The 26,719-nt window shown below is 43.0% G+C and overlaps 1 protein-coding gene across 6 annotated transcripts in view; it reads left to right on the forward strand.

Annotated features, from left to right (window-relative positions):
- Positions 1 to 26,719, forward strand: part of Fmnl2 (formin like 2) — a 301,299-nt gene that overhangs the window by 165,610 nt on the left and 108,970 nt on the right. For all 6 annotated transcript variants that reach the window (XM_015993029.3, XM_015993028.3, XM_006974238.4 and 3 more), the window contains exon 2: positions 7,113 to 7,196. In XM_015993029.3, the coding sequence (XP_015848515.1) occupies positions 7,113 to 7,196 (84 nt within the window). The remainder of the gene's footprint in view (positions 1 to 7,112; positions 7,197 to 26,719) is intronic.

Raw genomic sequence — 26,719 nt, forward strand, 5'->3', positions numbered from 1 at the left:
TATTTCCAATGAATTCTCATCTGAAGAGTAGTAAGTTATTACTGCCTTGAGGACCAGCCTTCAGCAGCTCAGGGATTGAGGGGGAGCCATGGAGCTGGTGAACTAATCACTCAACTTGACCTTTTCATCTGAGGGAGAAACACTTAATTCTCTGGGGCTGTGAAGGCAAAACTTTAACTCTCCGGGGCCGGCAAAAAAGGGAAACACACACACACACACACACACACACACACACACACACACACACACACACACACACACACCTATAGAGTCTCTCTATCATCTTCTCGCTCATCTCTTTATTTCTTTTCTTACTTCTGTCCAGATGTATCCCTTCTGTCTCTCTTGATGTCTTCCCTCTAGCTTCTTTTTCCTTTACAGTTTACACACCCCAGCAAAATCTTTTCAGCAGTATAAAAATTACAATGTGGTTACATTATGTTTTTAAGAATGATTACAATGAATACCAGTAAAAAAAACAGCATGTTTTCCATATCCCTTACACGATTGAACATTTTACGTATTACAGGTGAAAAACAAGTTGTCCCAAGAGCCCCCATATGTTTATACCCAAGCAACTTGTTATAGATTAACAGAGTGTAAACAAGCAAGATATTTCTTTCAGTCAGTTCTTTGGCTGGCAGGCTGCATTTTACAGTTACAAAGAAAGGATCAATCACTTTATTATTTATCTCAAAAGGTAACCTTATAAGGAATCTTAAAAGAATCACAAATCTAAACTTCTGTATGTGAAAAACAACCAGTCAGCTCTACTTTCAACCCTCAGGGTGCACACCCACTCACCAACAGTTTTTTATATCAGGAAGCTGAGGGCAGAAATGGGTACCAGGAATTAATCATCACCCTTGATCACCTACCCATCCTAGCAAGAAAGACATGTCAGCTGACAGTAGCCAGGCTGCCACTGTCCTTGTTTCTTGACTTAAACGAGTCCCTCACTCAACTATGTGCCTTTCTAAACTTTAAATTGTTCTCCCAAATTTTCTACCTCAAAGCCATTAACAAAAACATCTTAACCTTACTAACAGTTTTACTTGTCTGAATTTTTTCTGAGGGTGGTGGTTGAATCATTAATCTGCTCCAGCAGCAATGCTGGGAATAAGTCATTCACTATTATTGTAAGTAACAGTAACACTGTCCAGTGAGTGGCTAGAAACCCCTTGAGAGTTTTCATACAATCCATAGATGATGAAGATGATGAGGGATGTGGTGACCATGAAGGCAACAGTCAGAGATATGCTCAGGAACAGCATGAGGTCCTCAGGACACCTAGTCCTCAGGGCTTTGTCTCTCCAAGGCTCACTCAGGTGTGGCTTTGCCAACCACCCAGCCATGTTCCATGAGTTCCAATGCTGCCTGTTGGTCCCCTCGCATGACCCCCGACAATAAGTAAAATGCCCCATTGATTGATGTTTTATGAGAACTGGAAAAAGCTTTTTAGTGTACATACTTACTTGTAGTGCAAAGCCAAACCCTAAATCAGTGAAGATACTTCAGACCAAGAGGATGGTCAAGTCTTTTAATTTATTTCTAAAACAACCTCCTTAGGTGTAGACTGCCATACTGTGCATGGGTCATTAACATACAGATTTTGTTGTTGTACTGGTTCATGTGGGTCTGTGGAAAGACCATACAGTGCATCTTAAGGACGTCTTTAGCCTTTCAGCTGCAGGCAGACTCAGCCCCTTCGTGGACTGGACTGAGAGAGACATCTTTCTTTAGCCTAGGACATTTTTATTGTTCTCCATATTTACATTTTTAGCAAGTTGATTTCCATATCCTCAAAACTACTTGACTGTGTCCGCAAAGGGCCAGTGCCAAATGCAAATGCTCAATCAAGGAATATCATTGCTTGCTGGATTTTTTCAAAACAAGTTTTGCATAGGCTTTGTACCCTTGGGAAACTCCCAGGTAAGATTCACACAGAGGGCAACAAGAGAAGCAAAAAGTAACGGAGAAACAAAAGATGGATTAAGGCTAGGTGCTACGCTCTGGAGCTAGGCCAGGCGTAACTCAGTGGGAATTCTCCTGTCAAAAATTGTCATAGATATGGATGTATTGTTGCCGGAGTCCAAGCAGAGCATCTTCTTGTAGTAGCTAGGCAGTGGTTCTAATGATGATCATGGTCCAATTTTTATTATAGTTTATTCAGAGTTGAAGGAAAGGGCCTTCCCCTCAGAAAGAACACTCAAATGCTGAACTCACACCATTTAGGACACAGGTAATCAACATCCACTGGGCTTTTCAACCCTCTGGCAGGTACTTGCACAGAGCAACTTCATGATTGCATTCGCTCAGGTGCTCACGGTGCAGATGTTCTGGTATCTAGTTAGAGCCCAGTCATTTCTGGATGGGCTGATGGGTAAGGGAAGGAAAACAGCTCTGTATCTCAGGCATCACCACATCTGTGTGAGGCAGAGCTGTCACTGTAAGGAAACCTGGAAATTGATGTACACATCCAGCTGAATCTAAGAGTGGTACACTTACATGTATATCAAAGGGATGTGGGGATAGAAACAATATTTTGTTCCTTTTTTTTTTTTTACAGACAGGGTTTCTCTGTGCAGCTTTGGCTGTCATGGAATTCACTTTGTAGACAAGGTTGGCCTCGAACTCAGAGAGATCCACCTGCCTCTGCCTCCTGAGTGCTGGGATTAAAGGGGTGTGCCACCACCACCTTGCTAGACACAGTATTTTGTGAGTTATTTGCACAAACATTTAGGTTTGACCTTAGAGTCCTGTCCTGTATAGTATAAGCAGGATGAATTCACTCTGTAGAAACTTTAGAGTAGTTGTTACCAGTTTCTGTGGAATGTCTGATTCTAAATTAGATGGCTTCCTCCTGATCCCAGTGGAATTACACAGCTGTACTCTGTGCCCGAGCATTTCAGAGGCCTGACCAAGGGTGGATGTGGCAGGTATTTCAGATGCTTGGTGAATGATTAGCAAGTGTAGTTTTAAGTTTTAAAATCACTTATATTATTTTTTGAGATTATAATTGCATCATTTCCCTGTAGTTTTAACTTTGATTTGGAGATGCTATTCCTTATAATAACGAGTCTTTGAGGTTGAAAACAGTCATAAGGCTCTTCTCATTCAGGGCAAGGCAGACCTTTTCTCCAATCTCCAGAAATCATGGATCTGTCTGTCTGCTTTGGCTGTTCTCTTGGTTTTCTCCTAAGTTCTCAGATCTAGACAGGGACGTGTAGCTAGAGTTTTCCTGCCTTGCCCACAGTCAGGACAAATCTTTGTCACCCGCCAGTCCCACAGCCGCTCAGACCCAACCAAGTAAACACAGAAACTTATATTGCTTACAAACTCTATGGCCGTGGCAGGCTTCTTGCTAACTGTTCTTATAGCTTAAATTAATCCATTTCCATAAATCTATACCTTGCCACGTGGCTGGTGGCTTACCGGTGTCTTCACATGCTGCTGGTCATGGCGGCAGCTGGCAGTGTCTCCCTCCTCAGCCTTCTGCTTCCTAGAGAATTCTCCTCTCTCCTTGTCCCACCTACTTCCTGCCTGGCAACCTACTTCCTGCCTGGTCACTGGCCATCAGTGTTTTATTTATATAGAGCAATATCCACAGCAGGGACATTTACCTTTTTTTTTTAATCACTTCCTCCACGTGGATGTTGCCTTCTCTGTGTGCTCCACCCTTCCATGGACTAGCATACACCTCGAACAAAAGTTAAGGCACAGCCTCTTGATATCCCTAAATCTATCAGTCAGATTTAATTGAACTTTTCTCTCATAACCACATTCCCTCTGTTGTTTGCATGTGTGTGTGGTAAGTATGTGCACTCATTTTTGAGTAGGTGTGTGTGTGCACATCATACAATGCATGTGGTTGTCTGATCTTGACACTGGGTGCCTTTTTTTGATTGCTCCCCGTCTTATATACTGAGACAGAATCTCTTTAAACTTGGGACTTGATGTTTGGCTGATCTGGCCAGCCACCTTGCTCATTGACTCTCTATCCTATGTCCTGGGATTAACAGAGAGCTGCTTTACCCATTCCTTCCTGGGTGCTGGGATTAATGTCCACTGCCCTACCCACATGACTTTGACCTGGGTTCTGGAGATCTGAACTGTGGTCCTCACACTTGTATACAGCAAGCACTTCACCAGCTGAGCTCAGCTCCACAGCTCCCTCCTCAGGACACTTTTGTTCTTTGGTGATGACCATCACTCACTCATGTGTCGCTGCCACTCTGCCTCCATGTTTGCTATTCCTAATCATTTCTTTATGTAGTCCTTACAGCAACGTTGCAAAGCAACTTGCTTTTTGATTTCCTTGTTTAAAAGCATTTGAGGGGCTGTAGGGATGGCTCAGCCATTAAGAGCACTGACTGCTCTTCCAGAGGTCCCAGGTTCCATTCCCAGCACCCACATGGAGACTCACAAACAACTGCAACAGCAGTTCTAGGGGATCTGATGCCCTCTTCTGGCCTCCACGGGCACTACATGCATGCCATGCGCAGACATACATGTAAGCAACTGTAGGCTTCGTGTTGCCCTTTACATAGAAGTGCAGTTACTACTGACTGTGAGTGGCATTTTTGAGAATGGTTTGGCTTTGACTCCCGGTCTCCTCTTTTCTCCTTCCCTCTTAGTCTCTCTCTGGCCACACTGGATGCTTTCGAGCTCTATGACCGTGCCACACACCCTGTCTCACAGCCTTCGTTCCGTTAGCTCTGCTCCGCAGGCTTTGGCCCACTCTTCACTTGTCTGACCTCCATGTGTGTTTAAATTTTCATTACCCCCCCCCCCTTTTCCCAGAGCTGTTTCCTCACTCTTAATCCAAACTGCCCTCTGCTAACCTCTGTGAAGACTTGCCAGAGTCGGGGACACTTTTGTCTCCCCAGCATAATACCAGACTTTCCAGGAACCATATGTGTTCGGTTTTCCCCAGCGCCACCCAGCATTTTGCATGGTATTTGGACAGGGGTAGTACTTCCTAAACATTTGTCAAACAGAAGACTGCTCCATCAAAATAAAAGTTAGCTAGAAGCAGGGCCTTACCTGTCTTTTTGTACCACCAAGGCCCGCCATTGTGATTGCTGACTGCTCACACAAGTGCTGAGCAGAGAGAGCTCTGGCACAGTGCTGTAACTTGGTATTTACTTTTCTGCAAAACGAATTTGGTTAGAGCCGGTAGAACATATCCTGGGAATTTAACAGGGTTTGTTCCTATGAATCTGTGTAGCTGAAAGCAAGATAACCAAGTCTGCCCAGGCCTGTTTCTCTGTATAACTGGGAAAAACCATATCAACCTCACATGCTTATGCCTAGAAGATTGAGATTAGACATGCATCATTCCTAATACACTGCTTTGGACACTGTAGTTCAGGCATTTAAAAACTTCCTTCATGCCTCTGGAGATTAATGAGAACTTGAGGGGAAAACTCATTTAACTTATCCTGCCATCTTGTGCTGCATATAATCATACCCAGGGGTACTAATCTGAGGGTCAGGAACTGGTTTAAGACGAAAATATTGATCTCCAGGGTACAAATAAGCAATGAACATGGCTGTTTATTTAACAGTAAGTAGCCTTGAGCCCCTCCCCCAAAGAAAGATATATGAAATTCCTCACTGTAACCCAGAGTTGGTTGTTTAACTTTATCTGTACAGAGTCATAAATGCAATTAGATACCTTTTCAGTCTATTTTAAGTAGCTTCTCCAAGGAGCTGCATCACATGAGACTACTTCCCTCCGTTTTAGGTATTTCAATATTTAAGAAGCTTTAGTAGTATCACCCCAAACTTGGGAATCCGCAGTTCTTCTGAATACATTGTCAGCACAGAAGTAATTAAGACATTAAAAGAGATGAACCTAAAAGCAGGTAACTAGCCTTCAAATCTGATGGCTTAGGTTCAGATAAGTAGATGGTAGATATATATTTAAGGAACATCAATATGAATGCCAGGCCAAGTTGAAGGGGAATACCTTGGGTTCAACCCATCAAGTCATCACATGGTGGTTTCCTGCCTTTGAGCCAGTATAGTTTGTCCACTTTTACCTTTGTTAAATTCTGTTTACCCTGAGGCATGATATACTAGGCCAAGTCCTTCAGAGAGTTGGAGGTCTGAGCATTGACAGGTTAAGACGATTCTATCTGTCTTCCTAAGTGTTGGCCTAGACAAGGAGCCACATTGTTTCAACAGATGACTCTAATGTGCTGAGCTTGAGACAGGGTGGTCAATAGACATTTAAGCAGGTACTTACTCCAGCTGTTTAGAACTTGGGGACTTTAGAGGGGACACAGACTGATCTGAATTTCTTCCAGGGCTCTCAGTCCTGTTGCTAAGGATCTTCATAATATGTATGGTTGCTTATATGGGACATGCCTGTATCCAGGCAAGTTCATGTTCAGCTCTGCAGAATGTGTGTGGTGGTACCAGCAGGGACTTGTGTGATACTGATGTCTAAATATCTTGTTGTCCATTACTGACTGCAAGCTCAACTTCATATGCAAGCACAGTTAAAGGTTGAATTAATTGTCGGGTATTAGCAAGCCCCGAAGGAGTGCCATCCTTTCACAGAGGGCACAGAAGATAACTCTTGGTATTTATTTATCTGCCTTTTATTTTGTTCTCGCCTCACTTTTATGTGGGTTCTGGGGATGAGCTCAGGAGGCCAGGCATATGTAGAAAGCATCTCTACTGTCACCTGGCACAAAGGACATTTCCTTTCAGTGACTCTGGCCATTAAGTTTTCTTTTGCTGTCTTTATGTCTGCACTGGAAGCATGCTTTCTGACAAGCCAGTTCTGACCTTTTAATTGATCACAAAGGGAGGCTGCCATGAAATGAATGGACAGAGTCACTTTTGCTGAAATGCGTGTCTGGCTGTTTTAAAGCAGGCCACTCCTTTCTTCACTCCATTCTTTCATCCACTGAATATGGAAGTGAGTGGTTCACTTATCTATAAATGAGACTCAAAGGGGTTGGGAAGGACTTCTGCAGGTGTCTTGGTTGAATCATGTGCTAGGCACTGAAATGCTGTCCTGAAAGGACCATAGTGATTTTTTTCTGCCTATGAGGCACTGTGGTTTATAACAGATCTTTTTGCTTTTCTTTTCACAGAATGCTATGAACCTACCTCCTGACAAAGCCAGGTTACTGCGGCAGTATGACAATGAGAAAAAATGGGAGCTGATCTGTGATCAGGTAAGAAACAGCATATTTTATGGAGAGAGCAAGGGGAGAGGAAAGAGGACTTGGCTCCCGTCTGTTGAGCTTGTTCAGGGGATTCATGGATTTCTCTCTTCTGACTCTTGGACCTCTGGTTTTCTTATCTGCAAAGGTAAAGGTACAAAATAATGTACAAAACTTTGGTTTTTTTCATTATTTGCAACATTTCCCAGTTTGGTTTTTCTGGGAAAGGGGGTGAAATGGATAACTGTTCTGTTCGCCTTCCCTAGCTGCTCATGCTCTGCTCACTTCAGTGGCACAGGCCCTATGGTTTAATTGGACTGTAAACTGGCAAATATTCATGGGAGGGGGTACATTGTTTATAAAGAGATGTGGGTAGCCCTGACAGTGCTTCCTACTTTAACTAGTTCCCAGCTCTTAGTATTTGGTTTTAACTCATTATAACAAATTTGTACCCTTCTGAGGGGTATAAAATTAAAAGTAAGAGCTTTTGTTGTCTTTTATTTTATCTTCAAGTTTTACTCTGTGTCTGTGACTTAAGCGTCACTGTCTGGGTCCTGTCCATAAGAAAGCCAGTGTGTGAGCTATGCACTTCAGAAGAAAAAGGGTCCCCTCATTCTGCATAAAACCTAGGAATACCTTTCTAACTATTTTCCCTGTTCTGTTTTTAATAATTAAAGTATATTTACACGCACGCACGCACGCACGCACGCACGCACGCATGCACGCAGAGGCATGGCACTTCTCTGTGATGATACATTTGCCAGTGACCATTACTGTGCTTATTCTTTGTACAGGGTGGTGGTTTTATCAAGGGGAATGTTGCTTTATCAATAGGAAGTAGGTCTTTTACTGTGAGGATAAAATGTATCGATGAGTTGAATTAGTTTTCAGTTCAACTTCAACAGGTAGAAGTTTCTGTTTTCTAAGATGTTTATTGGAAGCATTTTAAGCATCCGATTGTAGATTGTTTTACTCTGGTTCTTAAGAGCAAATAAAATCGACTAGTGGACTGACAGTAAAATCACCTTGTTTTTTCCATATTATATCTGAACACTCAGAGTCTACAGAAGCTGAAGTGTGTGTGTGTGTGTGTGTGTGTGTGTGTGTGTGTGTGTGTGTGTGTGTGTGTCTCGCGTGCTATTTTGCCTGCAGGTATATGTGAGCACCATATACATGCCTGGTCCCTCTGGAAGTCAGAAGAAATCATTTGGTCCCCTGAATTGGAGTTACAGGTGGTTGTGAGCTACCATTTGGATGCTGGGACTGAACCCCCATCCTCTTCAAGAGCAAGTGCTATAAACTGTAGAGCCATCTCTCGGGCCCCTGATGGGTGATGATCAAGGGGAAAACATGGGGGAGGAGGGACTGACTGACATTCAGCTCTCTTGAGCCTTAATGTTTATTATCATTAAAGTCTATTGTTATAATGGAACTGTTTGTAATGACAACATTGTTTTCTGAGAGAGAGAAAACATAAAGTTGTTTGGATAGTGCATTAGTTAGGGTTCCCTAGAGTGACAGAACTTACAGAATCTCTCTATATATATATTTATTAGAATGACTTAAAGGCTGTAGTCAGGCTAATCCAACAATGGGTACCTCTGAATGGAAGGTCCAAGAATCCAGTAGTTGTTCAGCCCATGAGGCTGGATGTCTCAGCTGGTCTTCAGTATATGCCGCAATCCTGAAGTAGACTCTGATGCCAGTGAAGAAATGGACTTGGCTTGCTAGGGAGGTAAAAGCCAGCAGATGAAGAACAAAACTTTTCTTCTTCCCTGTCCTTCCGTAGGCTTCCAGCATAAGGTGTGGCCCAGAGTAGGGGTGGTCTTCCCACTTTAGAGTTTCATATTAGGAGTGAATCTTCCCACTTCAAATTTAGCAAAAATCCCTCATAAAAGTACCCCATTTTGGGGTTTTAGTTCATTCCAGATGTAGTCAAGTTGATGATCAAGAATAGCCATCACAGATAGGAACATGGGGAGGGCCTAGGAGGAGTTGAGAGGGAAAAGAATATGATCACAGATATATAAAACTTGTCAATAGACAAGATAACTGAACTGGGTGGTGGTGGCACACACCTTTAATCCCAGCACTTGGAAGACAGAGGCAGGTGGATCTCTGTGAGTTTGAGGCCAGCCTGTTCAACAAAGTGAGTTCTAGGACAGCCAAAGCACAAACTACAGTCTCCATGGAGTAGGGGTGAAAAGGCTGGCACAGGCAGCCTGGTTGGGGAGGTGCAGACTGTAGTTTGTGTCTTACCCACTGTTCCCTGCTGCTCTCCTCAGAGTCCATGTATGAGTGATGTACTAAAGAGAAACATTAAGGGTTCTCTCTGTTTTCCTGTTTGCATTATGCTATGCTTCACCAAAAGGGAGGAAGAAAGCAGGCAGTTGTAGCTTGACATTGAGCCTTGTCACGCCGTGGCTGCTGTGATCAATAGCCAACGTTGGTTAATTATTCTTCATTGTGAAGATTGTGGCCGACAGAATGTCTTCGTGTACATACGTATAACCCATGAATTCGTCTCACGTGTGACTGTCACTTGTCCTGGGTGTGAAGGACGAGAGGGACAAGAGCTGAAAGCTTCTGCCATGTGCCATTCTACATGGATGCTCATCTTAAATGTCCTGTGTATGAATCATGTCACACGTATATGGGTCTGTCTGGCATGTCTACCTGATAGGCAATTAAGTTTTGGATTGTGATGCCGTTTGTATGAAGTATCCAGAACAGGAAGGCCTGTAGAGCAGAAAGTAGGTCAGTCATTGCCACAGCCAGCTGCTGCTGGCTCTGGGTTTCTCTCTGATTCGATAGAAGTTCTAGAGTTCCATAGAGTGATGGTTGAACAGCTGTGTGAATATGCAAAATATGTTCACTTGACAGTGTAAATTTCTTGGAACATAAATTAATAATTCAACCATGAAAATATTTATCTCAGCACTGTGGACTAGGAAACCAAAAAAAAAAGAAAAAAAAGGAAGGAGCTTGTGAAAAAAGATTTTTTGTTTTAGTCTAGACCCTTTTTGGATCCCATTGTGAGTAGATTAAATACAAAATTTTCTTGAAAAACTGGAAACAGTTATTAGTGACTGAGAGGAGTCTATACAGCTATTGTTTGATTTTGTTGGGTTTAATTTTTAGCTTTGTTATATATGATTCTGTCTTCATTTTTAGAGACATGGATGCTGATATAGGGGTGAAACATACGACTGGGGCTTCTTTACAATATTTTATCAAAGTAGAAAATAAAGGGACTCATAAAGAAAATCTGGGAAACATCCCAGTAATTGTTAAAACTTGGCTGTGATATATGTCAGGGTACATTGTAGTATACACTCAGCTTTTGTGTATGTTTGGCCATTTATTACACTATATAACATTTAGAAAAGATATTTAGTGCATAATCTTTTCTATCAGTTTAAAAATGTGATTAACATGTTTATTCTGAGAGTTGGAGGTGATAGGTGTGAAGTATGTGGAGTAATTAATGCTTGGGGTAAAATATAGGTATAAATAGGTCCTTTATAAACTGTGTGGTTGCTTGTACTCTGGCTGAAGGGCAAGGTGTTAGATATTGCTGCCCATATTGTTTGTGTCGTCAACTTGCCCCCAAATTCAGGAAATTTGATTTTATTGAGTGGATCACCTTATATTGCCCTCACATATGTTATGCTGTCAACACATGCTTATATGATGCAGTACGGAAGAACCTCAACTGTGGGTTTTAGGGTAAGAAATGTACCAATGTGAGCCTTAGTTGTAAAGTCTCAAACAGATACCGTGGCATGTGGTCATGGATGCCTGACATCATTCCAAGATACCGCTGGCTCTGGACACACAAATAACAGTTTTCTTTCTTTTTGAAATAGTAATTTATTTACTATTTAGACAAGGTGTTTACCGAACTTTCCAAGGGAACTTGGTGAATGGGACGTTCTGTGGGAATCTGTGCAGAAAGCAGCTCAGTTTCCATCCCACAATCAATCGCTATTGGGGCTGTGCGAGTCACAGAGCTTGCGCGATCCTCCCTGTATCTTTGGATGCTGTAATTCAGAGTCCAGTGTGTGGTCCTTCTTTCCCACTCTGTTACTTTAATGACAGTTTGTTTACAAGCCTTATCCAGGGCTCCCCACTTTTTTTTTTGATCCACATTTTCCTTCTGCAACAATTTTGTCACTGAAAAAAGTTTTTGTTGAGATTGTATAGATTGTTAGCCATCTTTTTGAGCAAGCCGTCTAATATGTATCATCAGCCTTACTGGTGAACAAAGACTGTACTTGTTTCGGTAGCTCCCAAGTGTAAGTGCTCTGTGAGTTGAACCTGCTCTGCCTTTTCCCAAGGAAGCAAATGGGAAGTGCCAGATGCTTTAGAAAAGACTCGACCATGAGTTCACTTAGGAATGTCAATCGTGTTACATGAAATTCATTTGCATTAATTTTTCATTGGTTTGTTGTTTCGGTTTGTAAATATTTGTCTCCTTCAAAAATAAGTTCCTTTCTGGTGTGGGTCATGGGTTGTGTTTGCCTGAAATGTGAGGTGCCTACTCAAACTGTGTTGACTGAAAGACATAATGAGTAAATCATATTGAGAAAGAGGCTCTAGAGCAGTGATTCTCAATCTGTGGGTCGTGAGCCCTTTGGAGATTGAACAACTTTTCACAGGACTCACCTAAGACCACCACAAAACACAGATATTTATGATTCATAACAGTAGCAAAATTACAGTTATGAGGTAACAACAAAAATAACTTTACGGTTGGGGGTCACTAAAACATGAGGAACGGTATGGAGGGTTGTAGCTTTAAGAAGGTTGAGAACCACTGCTCTAGAATCATGGGCAGAGGTGGTAGAAGGGAGAAGTCAGGCCAAAGGTGTGTCCTGGGGATGAAGCAGGGGTAGGCTGATTCTTTCCTCTCTCTCCTTCCTCTAACTGTTACGTTGGCTTGGCATAAGTGAATGATACTTCATTGCTCAGCTCTAGAACTCCTGTGATGTGAAGAAGGGTGCCTGAGGTAGGGAGGAAGAGGTCCATTTGCTTTGTGTTTCTACAAAGAACCCTGTCTCCTTTACCCTCTCTACTCAGGCCTTCCTGGAAGGCCAGGCTTCTGTGCCGGTAGAAAGGTGGTGATACCAATTTTTTGGTCAATTCTAAGAGCAAGATGGAAATTTCTTTCTTCCTAAAATTGTTGCTAAATGTACACAACCATTTTAGCCATTTTAAAGTATACAATTTAATAGTATGAAATACGTTTGTAATTTTATTAACTTAATTTTTTTGAGGATTTCCTCTGAGTGCTGTAATTACATCATTTCCACTCCTCCTGTCCCCCCCTGCAACTCCTCCCAACTCTTTCTCAAATTCATGAACTCTTCTCCTTTAATTATTCTTACATAGTGTGGTGGTTTGAGAATGACCCCTGTAGACTCATGTGTTTGAATACGTGATCCCCAGGTAGTGGCACTGTTGGAGGAGGATTAGGAAGTGTGGTCTTTTGGAGGAAGTGTGTTACAGGGGTGGGTTCTGAGACTTCAGGAGCCTCCAGTCATCCCCAGTGCACTGTGTGATCCCTGCTTGTGGGTTGAGATGTGAGCTCTCAGCTCCTGCTCTAGCTGCCGGCCACCTGCTGCTTCCATTCCACTGCCATGGACTCTGACCCTCTCAAAGTGGAAGCCCCAAACAAACTCTCTATAGGTTGCCTTGGGCACTTTTATGCTAGGTGCATTTGTATTTTGTCAGCAGGTATGTCTGTGTGAGTGTCACATTTACTGGAGGTGGAGTCACAGGCAGTTGTAAGCTGCCATGTGGGTGCTGGGAATTGAACCCAGATCTGGAAGAACAGCCAGTGCTCTTAACCTCTGAGCCATCTCTCCAGCCCCTATTGCTAATGTTTGGGATTGGGTAACCTATCGGGGTGCTCGTCCCCCAAGAAGACCAGTTCTTCCTCTCCCAGTAGTCATTAATTGCCTGTATATCTCTTCTTGTAGTGGTAGGGTCCTGTGAGATTTTCCCCGTCTCACTGACATGTCAGCTGATGGTGGTGTTATGTAGGTCTTGCTTAGGCAACCATATTGTTAAGGCTTCATGTGTAGAGCTTCCCTGTCATAGATAGATGTCACTGTCTCTAACCCTGCAAGTCACAAGTTTGCCCTGTGATTTCTCAGGTGAATGGGATAAGGGTGGAATAGACAGTAGTTCAAATGAGCTTGGTCCTAACTGTTCCTCTGCAGATGATGAAATGGCAGTCATTCGAGAATTCAGGCCATTTGAGATGACTGATGCTGATGGTGTCAAGGCCATACATGTCTGCTGTGGTCCAGAGGTTGCTAGAGGTGCTGTGTCTAAGCTGAGCTAGAATGCTTTCCTCTTGCCTCTGGGCTGTTTGTAGTATGGTTGGTTATTTTCTGTCATTTTTTTTTTTCTGGCATGGACTCAGATTTGCCTTTTAAAAGCTGGGTATCGATTTGCATTGTACCTGGGGGAAGGGGCATGGGGTGGGAGGAGATTGGAGTTCCTTTTCATTGACACAGAACTGTATGGGAGAAGATTAACAAGAAAGATGAATGGAAAGGTTACAGGAAATCATACCTACTTAAACTCAGCTTCCTGTGTTAAGCACTCCAGGGAGATTAGATTACAATCCTCAAGGCTTGGCATGAATCCTGATCCAAGGAAGGCGAAGGCCCTGCTGCCACTCAGTGAAAGATGAGCCAGGTCTGTGCCACCAGATATGGCTAATTTAACATGCTCTATTATTTGAGGGAGCTGAGAGTATAGTTCATTAGTAGCATGTACCTAGCCCTAGGACTGATTCCTAATACTTCCAAAACAGAAACAAACAAACAAACAACCCGCAATTATTTTGTTTGCTTATAGCACTGCTTAAAAATAAAAGCAAGGTGCTCTTTGGATTAACTTGAAATAGAAATTAACCGATTTGGGCTGCAGAGATAATTTGATCATTTAAGCACAGCATGAGGACCTGAGTCTAGAACCTGGGAAAGCAGGAGTGGGGGTGGGGTGGGGGAGAGTGGGGGTGGGGGTGGGGGATCAGGGATGGGGTGGGGTCCCAGTAGTGTATACTTGGAATCAATATCAGTGCTGGGAAAAGGGAAACAGATGGCCAGCCAGCTCACTGACTTGTTCACCTCCAGGCTAGTGAGAGAGACTGTCTCATAAAACAAGGTAGATGCAGTTAGCTTTATTGTCTGATGAATGGAAGGAACAATTTTGTTGAATGCCACAGATGACAGATGATTGTTACCTATTTGTCCTGTGAGTCAGCGAGGTTATCCAGTCCATCAGGTGGTGATCTGGTTGCTCCATTGTCTAGCCATGTTTTCCCTTGTCTTGGCAAGGTGTTTTGTCTGTTACTTTGGTGACAATTTGATATAACCAGTTACATACCAATTTTGTACCCAGTGAATTTAAAACCAACTGATAATCTTTGATTGGATCAATTTCAATTGAGTGTTACAAATTGATGGTTGCCTAATTTCCTTCTACATCATACTGGTGTTTTTGTTTGCTTTCTGTTGCTGTGGTAAAACATTCTAACCAAAATCATCTTGGGTAGGTGACCTAGACCAGCAGACCATTCTTCAGGACACGGTCTAAAAGTAGAGTTAACCAGGAGATGGGAAGACAAAGACAGAAGGCTGGTGTTGGGAGGTCTTGCACAGCTGTGTCTTACGCCAAGCAAACTTACTAAGAAGTATAGCATCTTATATGCTATTTCCAGGAAAGAAATGGGACAGATTGGGCAGAAACCATGATACAGCGGTACACCGTCAGCAGGAGGCTAATAAGCAATGGTGTCCAAAGGGAAGCCAGGGTCTCTCAAGAGCAGATGGAGCATGCAGCAGCCACGGGACTGACAGCTCCAGTCTCTTCAGGAAGAAAAACCCAGTTCCCAGCCACCGAACACCTTAGCTCCTTCAAGGGCCTGATGTGCAGCCCACACTAGGCAAGGCCAAGCCTGCTCCTAGGGTGGACTCGGAACTAGGTTTCTTTTGCCCCATCATCAGAGCATCTCAGAAAGCCTGGGATCAGCCTGGCTCTCAGTAGGGAAGGGTTCATTCATCCAGCCCACTTCAATGTCCCAATCACAGTCCGTCGTGAAGGGAAGCCAGAGCAGGACCTCAAGGCAGGAAATGAAGTAGAGACCATGGAGGAATGCTGTGTCCTGGCCTGCTCCCATTGGTTTGCTCAGCCTGCTTTCTTTTCTTTTTTTTTTTTTTTTTTTTTGGTTTTTCAAGACAGGGTTTCTCTGTGTAGCTTTGCGCCTTTCCTGGGACTCACTTGGTAGCCCAGGCTGGCCTCGAACTCACAGAGATCTGCCTGGCTCTGCCTCCCGAGTGCTGGGATTAAAGGCGTGCGCCACCACCGCCCGGCCTCAGCCTGCTTTCTTATACAACCAGGACCTCCTGTCCAGGGACAATACGTCACATGGTAGGCCTAACCACACCTCATCAATCATCAGTCATGGATGCTCCCATAGACTTGCCCATTGGCAGTCTGATGGAGGCCTTTTCTGACTTGAAATTCCTGTTTCCCAGAGGACCCTATTTTACGTCAAGTTGACAAAAGCCAGCCAGCATGGTTAGCAGCTAGCACTCACAGCTGGGCTTTCATTCTCCCTGGCATATCATTTCTGACTTTTTTTTTTGTGTGTGTCTCTGTTGCCATTTTTCAGAATAAGAATTTGGTTTGCCGGGCGGTGGTGGCGCACGCCTTTAATCCCAGCACTCGGGAGGCAGAGCCAGGTGGATCTCTGTGAGTTCGAGGCCAGCCTGGGCTGCCAAGTAAGTTCCAGGAAAGGCGCAAAGCTACACAGAGAAACCCTGTCTTGAAAAACCAAAAAAAAAAAAAAAAAAAAAGAATTTGGTTTAATAGATAACTCAAAAAAGTAACTGATGAGTTTTCTTTGGCTTCTTCTGTGGAGAATCACTCAGAATTGTTGGATTTTCATCATTTTGTGTCAATCTTGATAGTGTTGAGACTTTATTATCACTTCTTTGACTGGTGGGAAATTCATGCAGACGTTTTTGACACAACCGTGCTAATCCCTAGGAAATCATTTTATGCTACAAGAATAATGTTGGGTTTGACTTGTAAGTTCTTTGCCCTTTAAACCAAGCATTTCTTCAAGGAGGAGCCCTCTTTCCCCTCCCCTTGGGGTATGATATAGATGAAAATGTGAGATTGGCAGGGACTGGACAAATTTTCTTCCCAGCTTGTGTTTACACTTTAAAAATAAATCTAAAAATTGTGAGTTCATTCTGATATTTCCAAATAAATTTCTATTATCAACCTAATCTCTTTGGCTTGATACTTATCAACTTTATATTGAATGTGTAACTCTCCTGTAGTTATTTTTTTCTCATAATATGACAAGGTTTTGTGGATGAGGGCGTCCATCATGCAGTAGTACAGTGCCTGGTTAGCTGCAGGAGGCCTTGTGTTCTGTCCCCCAGCAGTGCAACAAAGAAAATATAAAAAGTCTAAACAAAAATTCACAAGCACAACATGAATATCTTTGCCATCCAAACTACTGCTAATAAAATTAATGAAGTATGCATATTCGTCGTTTTGTGTGTTATAAAAGTATCTGCTTTGATAGTTTAAAACAACAGAAATTTATTCTCTTATAGTTTTGGAAACCAAAAAATCTGAAATCATGGTGCTAACTGGCCCTGTTCTTTCAAAGGTCCTGAGGAGATGCTGCCCTTGCTAGTCCCAGCTTCTGGCGGCCGTGGGTATTCTGTGCCTGCTGGCTATGTGTGCAGCATCTGCTTCCATTTTTCATGTGGCCATTTTTCTTCTTTGTATCTTTATCTTTTTTCTTATTTTGTCTCATATGAGGGCATTTTGAATTCAAGACCTACTAGAATAGTCCAACACTGAGATCCTTAATTTCATTACATCTGCCAGGACCTCTTTTTCTAGTTATGATCATATTCACTGGTGTGGGCCTCAGAGCATGGGCACAGACTTTAGGGAGCCACTGTTCAAACTACTTCAGATGCCAAATAAATAATGATTTCTCTAATAAGCTTTTTATTTACGAGACCCAAAGTTGGATATTGTTGGTTATCAAGGGCAAAATTATATGTCATTATTGTCCCATATGAAGCTATTTGGAACATATAGCTTCATCTTCACCTGGGGAGGGTACCACCTCCTAACCTGTGACACAATGGCCAGGCAGATGTGCCCATGGGATGACATTTGGGAGAGAAAGAAGCACACCTGCTATGCACTCTTACTCTTTTGAACAGGCCACGGAGAACAATGATAGTGGAAGGCCCAGGAAGGAGAAGAAAATGTCCAGGGAATGGCTACTAGTGTCTTTGCCATGGTGGCTAGATTTGGTTAACCCATTCACTTTAGGCTGAATTTATATCAAAATTTATTTTTCACATGCTCAAACACTGAACTCCATAGAATTCTGTAGTGATTCATTAGTGATATGTTTTCCTGAGAAGTTAATATAAGCTGGTTGTTGGATAAATAAATAAATGTTTCAAAGTTGAGAAAACAAAGTGACCCTTTGCCATCTGATATTTGACAAAGATGCCAAAAATATACACCGGAGAGAAGACAGCCTCTTTGACAAATGATGCTTGGAGAACTGGATGTCTCATGTAGAAGCTTGAAATTAGACCCAAATCTCTCACCTGCACAAAAATCAACTTCAGATGGATCCAAGACTTTGATGTGAAGCCTGAAGCCCTGGAACTGCTAAGAAGCATGGGTAGTGTGCTGTAAGATACAGGTGTAAGAGAGGACGTTCTGGATCGGACTCCATTTGCTCAGGAACTAAGGCCAGTGCTGGCAAATGGAAATGAAAACCTTCTGTATAACTAAGGAAACAATCAAGCGAAGAGGAAGCCCATAGAATGGAGGGGAATCTTTGCCAACTACACATAAGACAGAGGGCTAATATCCAGGATATACAAAGACCTAAAACAAAGAGTCAAGAAAACAAATGACTAAATTAAAAAGTTGGGCTACAGATCTGAAAAGAGAATTTTCCAAAGAAAGAATAAAAATAGCTAGGACAAATCTTAAACAGTGTTCTGCATCTTTAGCAATTAAGGAAATGCCAATTAAAGCTACTCTAAGATTTTTATCTTGCACTAGTCAGAATTGCCAAGATTAAGAGAACAACTGGCAATAATTGCTGGTGAGGTTGTAAGGAAAAGGAAATACCCATTCACTGCCACTGCGATTGCAACCACTGTGGAGAATTCTCAAGAAACTGAAATAGATCCACCGTGACTCAGCTGTACCACTCCTGGGTATCTGCCCAATATGGCATATGACTTGACATTCTACTCCGCAGAGACTTGCTTATCCGTGTTCACTGATGCTCTAGTCACACTAGCTAGGATTGGGGACACCCAAATGTCCTTCAACACATGAGTGATAAAGAAGATGTGGTTCATATATACAACCAAATCCTATTCATCTGTAAAGAAAAATAGTCGTGAAATTTGTAGGTAAATGGATAGAACTATAAACTATTCAACTGAGTGAAGTAACCCAACCCAGAAAGATAAACATTGCATGTGTTCTTTTATTGTGGATCCTAGCTCTGAATCTCTAGATATGAGTATACAACATGGAGGAACCACAGATACCAAGATAATAAAAAGGACCGTGAATGGGGAAAGGCACTCTAGAAGAGGGTGCAGCAGGACACAGGTACTATGAAGGAGGGATGGCAAAATGGGGGGGGCGTTAATTTTGGAGGAGGAGCTGAGAGCAAAAGAGAAGGGAAGAAAGATAGATAATACTAAGGATAATTGAAAAAGCCATAGAGAAACTTATGTTTATGTAACAAAATCTCCAGTATCAGGTATGGGAAATCTCCCTTTGAATTGTCAGAGGAGTCCAAGAGACTCCCCAAATTCCCCCAAAATATAGGCTGTTGTCGTTGCTCTTGGTTGCCTTCTATAACCTGAAGGTCAGACCCTGTTGAAGAAGACACTGCATACTTTGGATGCAGTACTTGGAGGAGTCCAGCTGGAACTGACCCGGAAGCCTCTTCCTGGAGGACTGTTTGACTCTCATACTATCTGAAGGGGTTATGTAAGCTGCAGAGGGAGAAAAGCAGTCGGCTACAGGCCTACCAGCACAACAGCAAGCAGCATGGCAAATACATCCCGGTGGTGCAGTAGTGGGGGCAACCAAGAGCTGTTTAATGTACGTACGGCCCACTCAGTCAGAGGGACTTCGGGCCTCGTACTGTAAGCCTAGGTAATTAACAGTCGCTGTTGGGGCCATGGACTCTAGAGGAGACTCTACTACTGTGTTTTCCTAAATGTCTAATTTCTAACTGTGTTCTAAAGATTTATTCTTATACCACAGATAAATGTAATCCTTACCCCTCATCAAAGTGGCTTCTTTTAAAGCAGACAGAACATTACAGAAATTCACCACTGGTCAAAATGTCGAGAACTGTATGTTACGGTGGTGTGCCCATCCCCAAATGATGCACCAACAATACAACTCTAGACTTAAGGCCTGGGAGATGTCATGGAAGAGGGGGCAGAAGACTGTAAGAGCCAGGGGGCGAGGTCTTCTGCTGGTAGATAGTGTCTTCTCTACAGTACAGGGAAGCTGCAGCCATGAAATCCCAAAAGTAGGATTGACAAACCAACACAGCGAGACTCCAGTTGACATGCCAGTGAGTTTGGAAGAAATCTCACAAGGCCCCACCACTAGATGATGAACTACAGGCTATTAATGGCTGCTGAGAAAGGGAGAATCAGCCTTCTACACGGATGCACCCCCCGGCAAGTTATCCTATCCCAAATGGTCAGCCCTGAACACATGTATATATGAGCAATGCGAATGAATTTAGCAGGTTGTATTCATACATATGTTGAGGGTGTATGTGTGCGGGGGCGGGGAGAGAGAGACAGAGACAGAGACGAAGCATTCATGAATTTGAGATGGAGTTGGGGATAAAGAGGAGGAGTTGGAAGGCAGAAAGGGGGTTGAAATGATGTAGATATAGTACTCATCTATGAAATTGTCATACCCACCCAGATTTAAACAAACACATTTTAAAGCTATTAATTCAACAGAAGGTTAGTCATCAGAGAACGCAGAATGAGGTGCAGAGGTGTGGATGAGTTTCCCCAGGCAGATACTGCATTGTAATTCACTGGGTGGAGAAATAGTTAAAATGGTTACTGTTATCAATTTGTCTGCTCTGTTCCAGCAGTGTGCCAGGCAAGCACTGACTATGGAGCACGGTTCTTTTATTACCAGTTCTTTTTGTTTTCTCAAAGGTATTTTTATCCTGGGTTATCTTTTGTTTGAGACTTTGAAGGGCCCATCTTTCTTTTCTCAAGGTCTTCCGCTCTCAGCAAAGGTTCTCATTTAGTTACTGTTGCTGTTGCCAAGAAGACAGGTTTCTTTCAGTTTCCTCTCCAGGGTCCCTTCCCTGTCCATTAGGACTCATTCCAGGTCTGCAACTGCTTCTTCTAGAACCCTGGAGAAGCCATCAAAGGAGCAGATGCCAGCTCCCCGGGGCTAGAGAGTTTTAGGTTTTACTATTGCTAGAGTCCTGGAAAATGTTGTGAACTTTGAGTTGAGTTTGTGTCTTTCCTTTTCTGAAGTGTTCCTTGTCATATGGCTTTGGTAGAGGGGGGGAGGTGCTGTCTTTCTATGCAGGGATAGAGGAAAGGGAGAGAAATGGCCTAAAGAGAAAGGAATATATTGATCTCCCTCCCTCCCTCCCTCCCTCCCTCCCTCCCTCCCTCCCTCCCTCCCACCACACCTCCCTCCCTCCCTTCCACCACCCCTCCCTTCCTCCCTCCCCTCTCCTCCCCTCCCCTCCCCTCCCCTCCCCTCCCTCTCTCTCCCTTTCTCTCCCTCCCCTCCCCTTTCCTCCCTACCACCCCTCATTTTCCTGAAAGAGAATCTATTCCAGGCTAGCTTTGAACTCAGCAGGCTTCAGCCTAAGCCTCCCCAATACTGGGATCCCAGGTGAGTGGCCAGCTTATTAATGCTGTCTGAGCATGTCCTGTGACACAAATGCTTGGTCAGAAGTGCTGTTTGGCATCCATGGCTAGAGCTAGCTGCCAGAGACTGTCTGACTCAAAGCCTTAGGCTTCCTTTTGCCCCAAAGAACATAGTATTGATTACCTTCTTGCCTGGTAACTAGTAATATGAATGGAATTATACCTTCCTTTTTTTTTCTCTTTAAAATGAGCATGTAAAATTCCAGCACTTAGGAGGAGATTGGCTACATGGTGAATTTGAGGCCAGAATCCACCCAGCCTTTTAGGAAAAAAGAAAAAAAAAAAGGGAAAAAAAGAAAAGAAAGATTGGGAGGAAAAAAACCCACAAATTGGTTTATTGCCTGAGTCATGTGGTATGAAATAAACAACTTGTTTATGTGGTTTGAAATACACTATACTATAAATTATTTTGTAATTCTGGGGACACTGTCACAGGATATGGAGAACATAACAATTGAAGTATGGAAGTGACTTTTCAATCTAAATTTTATTTTATTGCACTATTTATTTATGTTTGTGATGGTACGCACCAGATTTAGCACCTCATCTCATATGCCAGGCAACCACTAAGTTGAGAGCCAGGTACACAGTAAATTTGGGGAAATTTAAGTATGTTAGCTAATATCAGAGGTGTACAAATACTGCTTTGTATTGTCTTAGCACTTGGATATGAAATTCAGTCTTTGTAGTGGAAACCTGTTTTTTCTCATCTTTCACAAAAGAGAGAGAGAGAAATAACTTCCGAATGTCTTGCAAATAGTTGAGGTGTTTTGGTTTTTTTCCTTCTTTATTGTTTTGCTAAAATTGCCAGCAGGTGACCTCAGAACACCTTGTAATGCTGGCTTCTGGGTCACCTTTGACTCAGTGTATTGTGCTGGCACCATGAGAGTGACATGCTAGGTGTTGTGCACACCATCCTTTAGAGAAACTCAACGTCATGGAGTCTGCACATGAAACAGAGCTCTCAGTTCTGCGTCCTCTGTCACCTGGCATTCAGGAAGAACTTTCAAGGGAAGTGTTGGAGTCCTCATGGCGGCAGTGAGACAGACTTATTTTGCTTATGTAGAGGAGAGCAGCATGACTTGATTTTATTTCCAATGATCCTGTAGATGCTGGAGATGCAGCCGGACAATCGGAAACTTGATTAGTAACATGGCTTGGTGTTTTCTAAGAGGACACTGATATGAAGGGTGAATACTTGTGGTGAATACTCTACCATGGTGAATACTTGTGGTGGACAAGACCAAAGGATGTAGCAACCATCAGTTACTGGAATACCATGGTGATAAAGGAGTTTCTGCTATGTAAGTGAAACCCAGGTCAGCACCTGCTTAGCTTTGGAGATCAAGTGAAATCAGTTCAGTTCAGAGCACTAAGGTGTCATCTTCAGGTGTTTTCCTGGAAGCCACTGCTTGTTTCTTCTCGGTGACATCACCACCCAGTTGTTGATGATGCTCTCCTTAGAGGATAGCTTTCAAAATCTAAAGTCTTATAGGATGGACATTGCTCACAGGTGGAGGTGCGCTTAGCCAGCACATGTCCTCTGCAGAGACCCATTTAGTAGGGCCTACATTTAACCCCTCCTTTACCTTACCTTCTTAAGTATTCCCTGAGTACTTGGTCTAATGACTGATCTTGATTACATAAGCAAAGAATGAGGCTGTTTACCTAATCTTGTGATCTGAAGATGGAAACAGACTTGAGACTGCTTGGGGGTGGGTTGGGGAGACTTTTTCATTGCTGTGTCAAAATACCTGCTATAAACAATTTAAAGGGAGAAAATGCTTCTCTAGGTTCACATTTTCAAGGTGTCTGTCATGGGGATGGGGGATGGGGGATGGGGGATGGGGGATGGGGGATGGGAGGTGGGGACAGCATGGCAGCTTAGAGCATTCCGAATTGTGGTGGCTAGAAGCAGAGGATGAGAGGGAATGCAGTTGAGATCTAGGCACCAAGTGTTCTCCTTCAGTGACCTGCTCCCTTTCATCATCTCTGAACAGTAGCATCATATTATGAATCCTTGAAGGGTTAATTCATTCATTAAGTCACAGCTCTCATGATCTAATCCTCTCTGAAAAGGCTATCACAGATATGCCCAGAGGCTTAGTTCACTGATCAAGATGTTACTTTCCTTTTCCTTCCCTCTCTTCCTCTTCCCCCTCCTCCTTCCCTCCATCTTCATTAGAGCCCTGTTCCTGCTACCCAGGGTTTTATTTTTATGATACATGATCACCTCTGAAGGACTCTTAATGATCCCCAGTCTTTAGTCTACTCTAAAGGTATCCTTAAGTAAAGTTCTTGGGCTGTGTAGTAAATGGATAGAGGTTTCATAGCTCCACTTTTCATATGAAGAATCAAGGCCTGAAGACATATCTGCTGCAGAGCCTCTCAGATGCGAGGCAAGTCCTCCGTTGTTAACTCCCACCCCGTATTATTCCCCAGCCATTTTGTAAAATGTTCATGAATGTGTAGGCTATAGTGATAGATCAGCTACATTTCAATATCTTCCTCTATCTCCATGGGGAGGCACATGCCGATTTACTTTGCAGATCAAAAAAGACAGAAATTCAGTAATTGTGAGTAGAGGCTAAGGTGTAAATCTGTACTTAATAAGCTTTCCTGTCTAGATTACATACATGGAGAACTTAAGACAATGCAGATTCCTAGATATTTGATGGATTAGGTGAAGAGAATTTGTTGTTTAATAAGCACCCTGTGGGGTGTTTACCCACCACCCCTACAGTTCCCCAGAGTTTTCTTGAGTGCAATCAGCAGGAAATATTAGATAGAAGGATTTATAGCGGAGAATCTTGCGGAGATAAACAGATAGAAAATAAAGGATAGCCTCGAGAGGGCCTGGAACCTATTCCAACGCCCCCCCCCCCCCCCCGACTGTCTCTGCCCCAGGGTTTTTATAGAGACGCCAAGGGGTGGAGCAAAAGACCTCCTCCCCCAGCACAGCCAAGTGCAGACCATCTCAGACACCTGCACTCAGGCCCCTGGTCCTGATCATCCTCTATGCGGACCTGCTGGGTAAAGCCACAAGGAACCCGAGAACGGGCTCCCACAGCACCCCCGCTTGTATTAGGTAAAGGGTTTTGGTTGTTTGTGTTTTAAGAAATATCAATCTAAAAGGAAATCTTTGGCTGTTGAAATAGGAAAACAAAGAATTTGGAGGTTAATTGGAAGCTTGTTCCAGTGCCAATTTGACATTTCACTATTGTGTCTAGTTCCTAGATCTGCAGTCACAATAACAAGGATTTATGGTGAATCCTGCTGTGTTCCAGGCACTGTGGTGGTCGACTTTGTGTATGGGACCACCTGAAATCACCGACCAATTTTGTCAGGGTGGCCTTTTCTATCACAAGATCAAAAAATTCAGTGGGAACACTTAAATTGAGAAAAAATGAAGAGTGATGAATAGGATTAAGCAAGCCTAAATAATCCAACATATTAGAAAATGAGTTATGGAATGTTTTGATCAAAAAAGCTCCGGTGAACTAGATTGAACTAGAAGAAGCTTTTGCTAGTCTAAACAACAGAGATCATTTGGGAAGCCTCATCAAAGTTGTTTTCAGTCTGAGAGCTATAATGGAACACTTGAATGCCCTGCCCTCTTGGCCTGACTAGGAAAGTGATTTCCTATTGAACTGAAGAATACTTCAAAGCTCTCCAAGAAACCATGGCTGTTGAAGGAATCTGGCCTGCTGCTTTTTCAGTTCTCGTTTTAGGCAGAAAAGGACAGCTTTTAATGTTGGGAGAAGAGAGAGGAGAGTTGTACAGTTTTGTCCATGTGTTTTTTTTATTGGTTAAAATTCATTGTTGACTCTGTTGACGATCCGCTCTTCACTAGCTCATTATCTGGCACCCTCTCTTGTCTGCTCCAGTGCTGGCCTGAAATTCTCTGTGTCGTGACTTTTCCTGCACCAAGGTCCTGAGACCCGGCTGTTTTAAAGCCCCTGACGTTACATTCCACGCACCTCTGCTTGGTTCCAGGCTCATCTGGAACACTTTTTGTCTCCTGACTTGCACACACAGACTCAGGATAGCTCTGTGCTGCCTCTCCTTCAACATTCACTCCAAACCCTCTTTCTCCAGGGAGATCCCTTTGATCAGCACAGTTGGAAAATGCCTCACCTCTCTTTGAACTGAGGAGGATCACATATGGCTCTTATCATAGTCAACTTTGTATTATAACTCTGTGTGCTCTATCACAGAGAGGACATTTAACACCCTGGAATTGAAGAATTGAATTCTTTCTGAGTTTTAAAATAATAGTGTTTTCTATTATGTGTTCTGAATGAGTAGAGGAAAAAAAGGACCATTAAAAATTGATATTCATGTGAATACCTTCAAATGGGGAATCTAGATAAGATAGCAGGATTTAAAATGTTCCAAGGAAGGGGCTTGCTTTGCAGAATGCTTTTTCAAATCTAATAAGGGCTCTTCTGAACGGGTGTAAAGCTAGATTGGCTTCTCCTAGGTCAATGGTTCTCAACCTTCCTAATGCTGTGACCCTTTAATACAGTTCCTTGTGGTGTGGTGACTGCCCCCACCATAAAATTAATTTCATTGCTGCTTCATAATTGTAGTTTTGCTACTGTTATGAATTGTCATGTAAATATCTTTGTTGTTCAAATTTTAAAATGGTCTTTTAATAAAAAAAAACCCAGAGCCAGATATCAGGGTGAAAGCTGAAAGATCAGAGAAGCAGAGCAGCCAGGTACTACAAAAAGCACTTACCTCTATGAAATCCTCAGTCTAAAGAGAGAGATCCTGTTTCTTCACGCCTTATATACCTTTCTCTGCCCAGACATCACTTCCTGTGTGCTTCCCAGTACTGGAATTAAAGGTGTGTGCCACCACTTCCTGGCTGTTTCCAATGTGGCCTTGAACTCACAAAGATCCAAACCGATTTCTGCCTCCTGAGTGATAGGATTAAGGGTGTGTGCCACCACTGCCTGACTTCTGTGTTTAATCTAGTGGCTGGCTCTATCCTCTGATCCTCAAGCAAGTTTTATTGGGGTACACAATATATCACCACATATCTTATATATAGAATATCGGATATGTGACCCCCACGGGGTCATGACCCCAAAGTTGAGAACTATTGCCCTATGGCGCTGGCTTCTTCCCCAACTGTTAGACCAAGTGGGTAAGGGTTTAAACGTTTGCCCCACATTTTTCCCCATTGTCCTCTCTTGTCTCATTGTGCTCTCCATGCTCATATGTATCCCTTCTAGAGGTGGGGCCATATACCAACTTCTCTGAAATTTGTGATTGTTTTTGGAAATAGAAAAATGTATGTTCTCTTGGGGACTTTGGTACTTGTTCATTCCTTAGGAGTCTAGGTCCACTTGTGTGAATTATTCTTCATTTGCATAAGTTGTTAGCTCTATGAGGGCTAGTGTGGTTCAGTTTACCATAGTTCCTTGGGCTAAGGAACACTGATTGCTCTTGAACCCACCCACCCTTGGTCAGTGCACACTTAACCTTTCC

This window comes from Peromyscus maniculatus, chromosome 4 (genome assembly GCF_049852395.1).
Source record: "Peromyscus maniculatus bairdii isolate BWxNUB_F1_BW_parent chromosome 4, HU_Pman_BW_mat_3.1, whole genome shotgun sequence".
Classification (NCBI taxonomy): domain Eukaryota; kingdom Metazoa; phylum Chordata; class Mammalia; order Rodentia; family Cricetidae; genus Peromyscus; species Peromyscus maniculatus.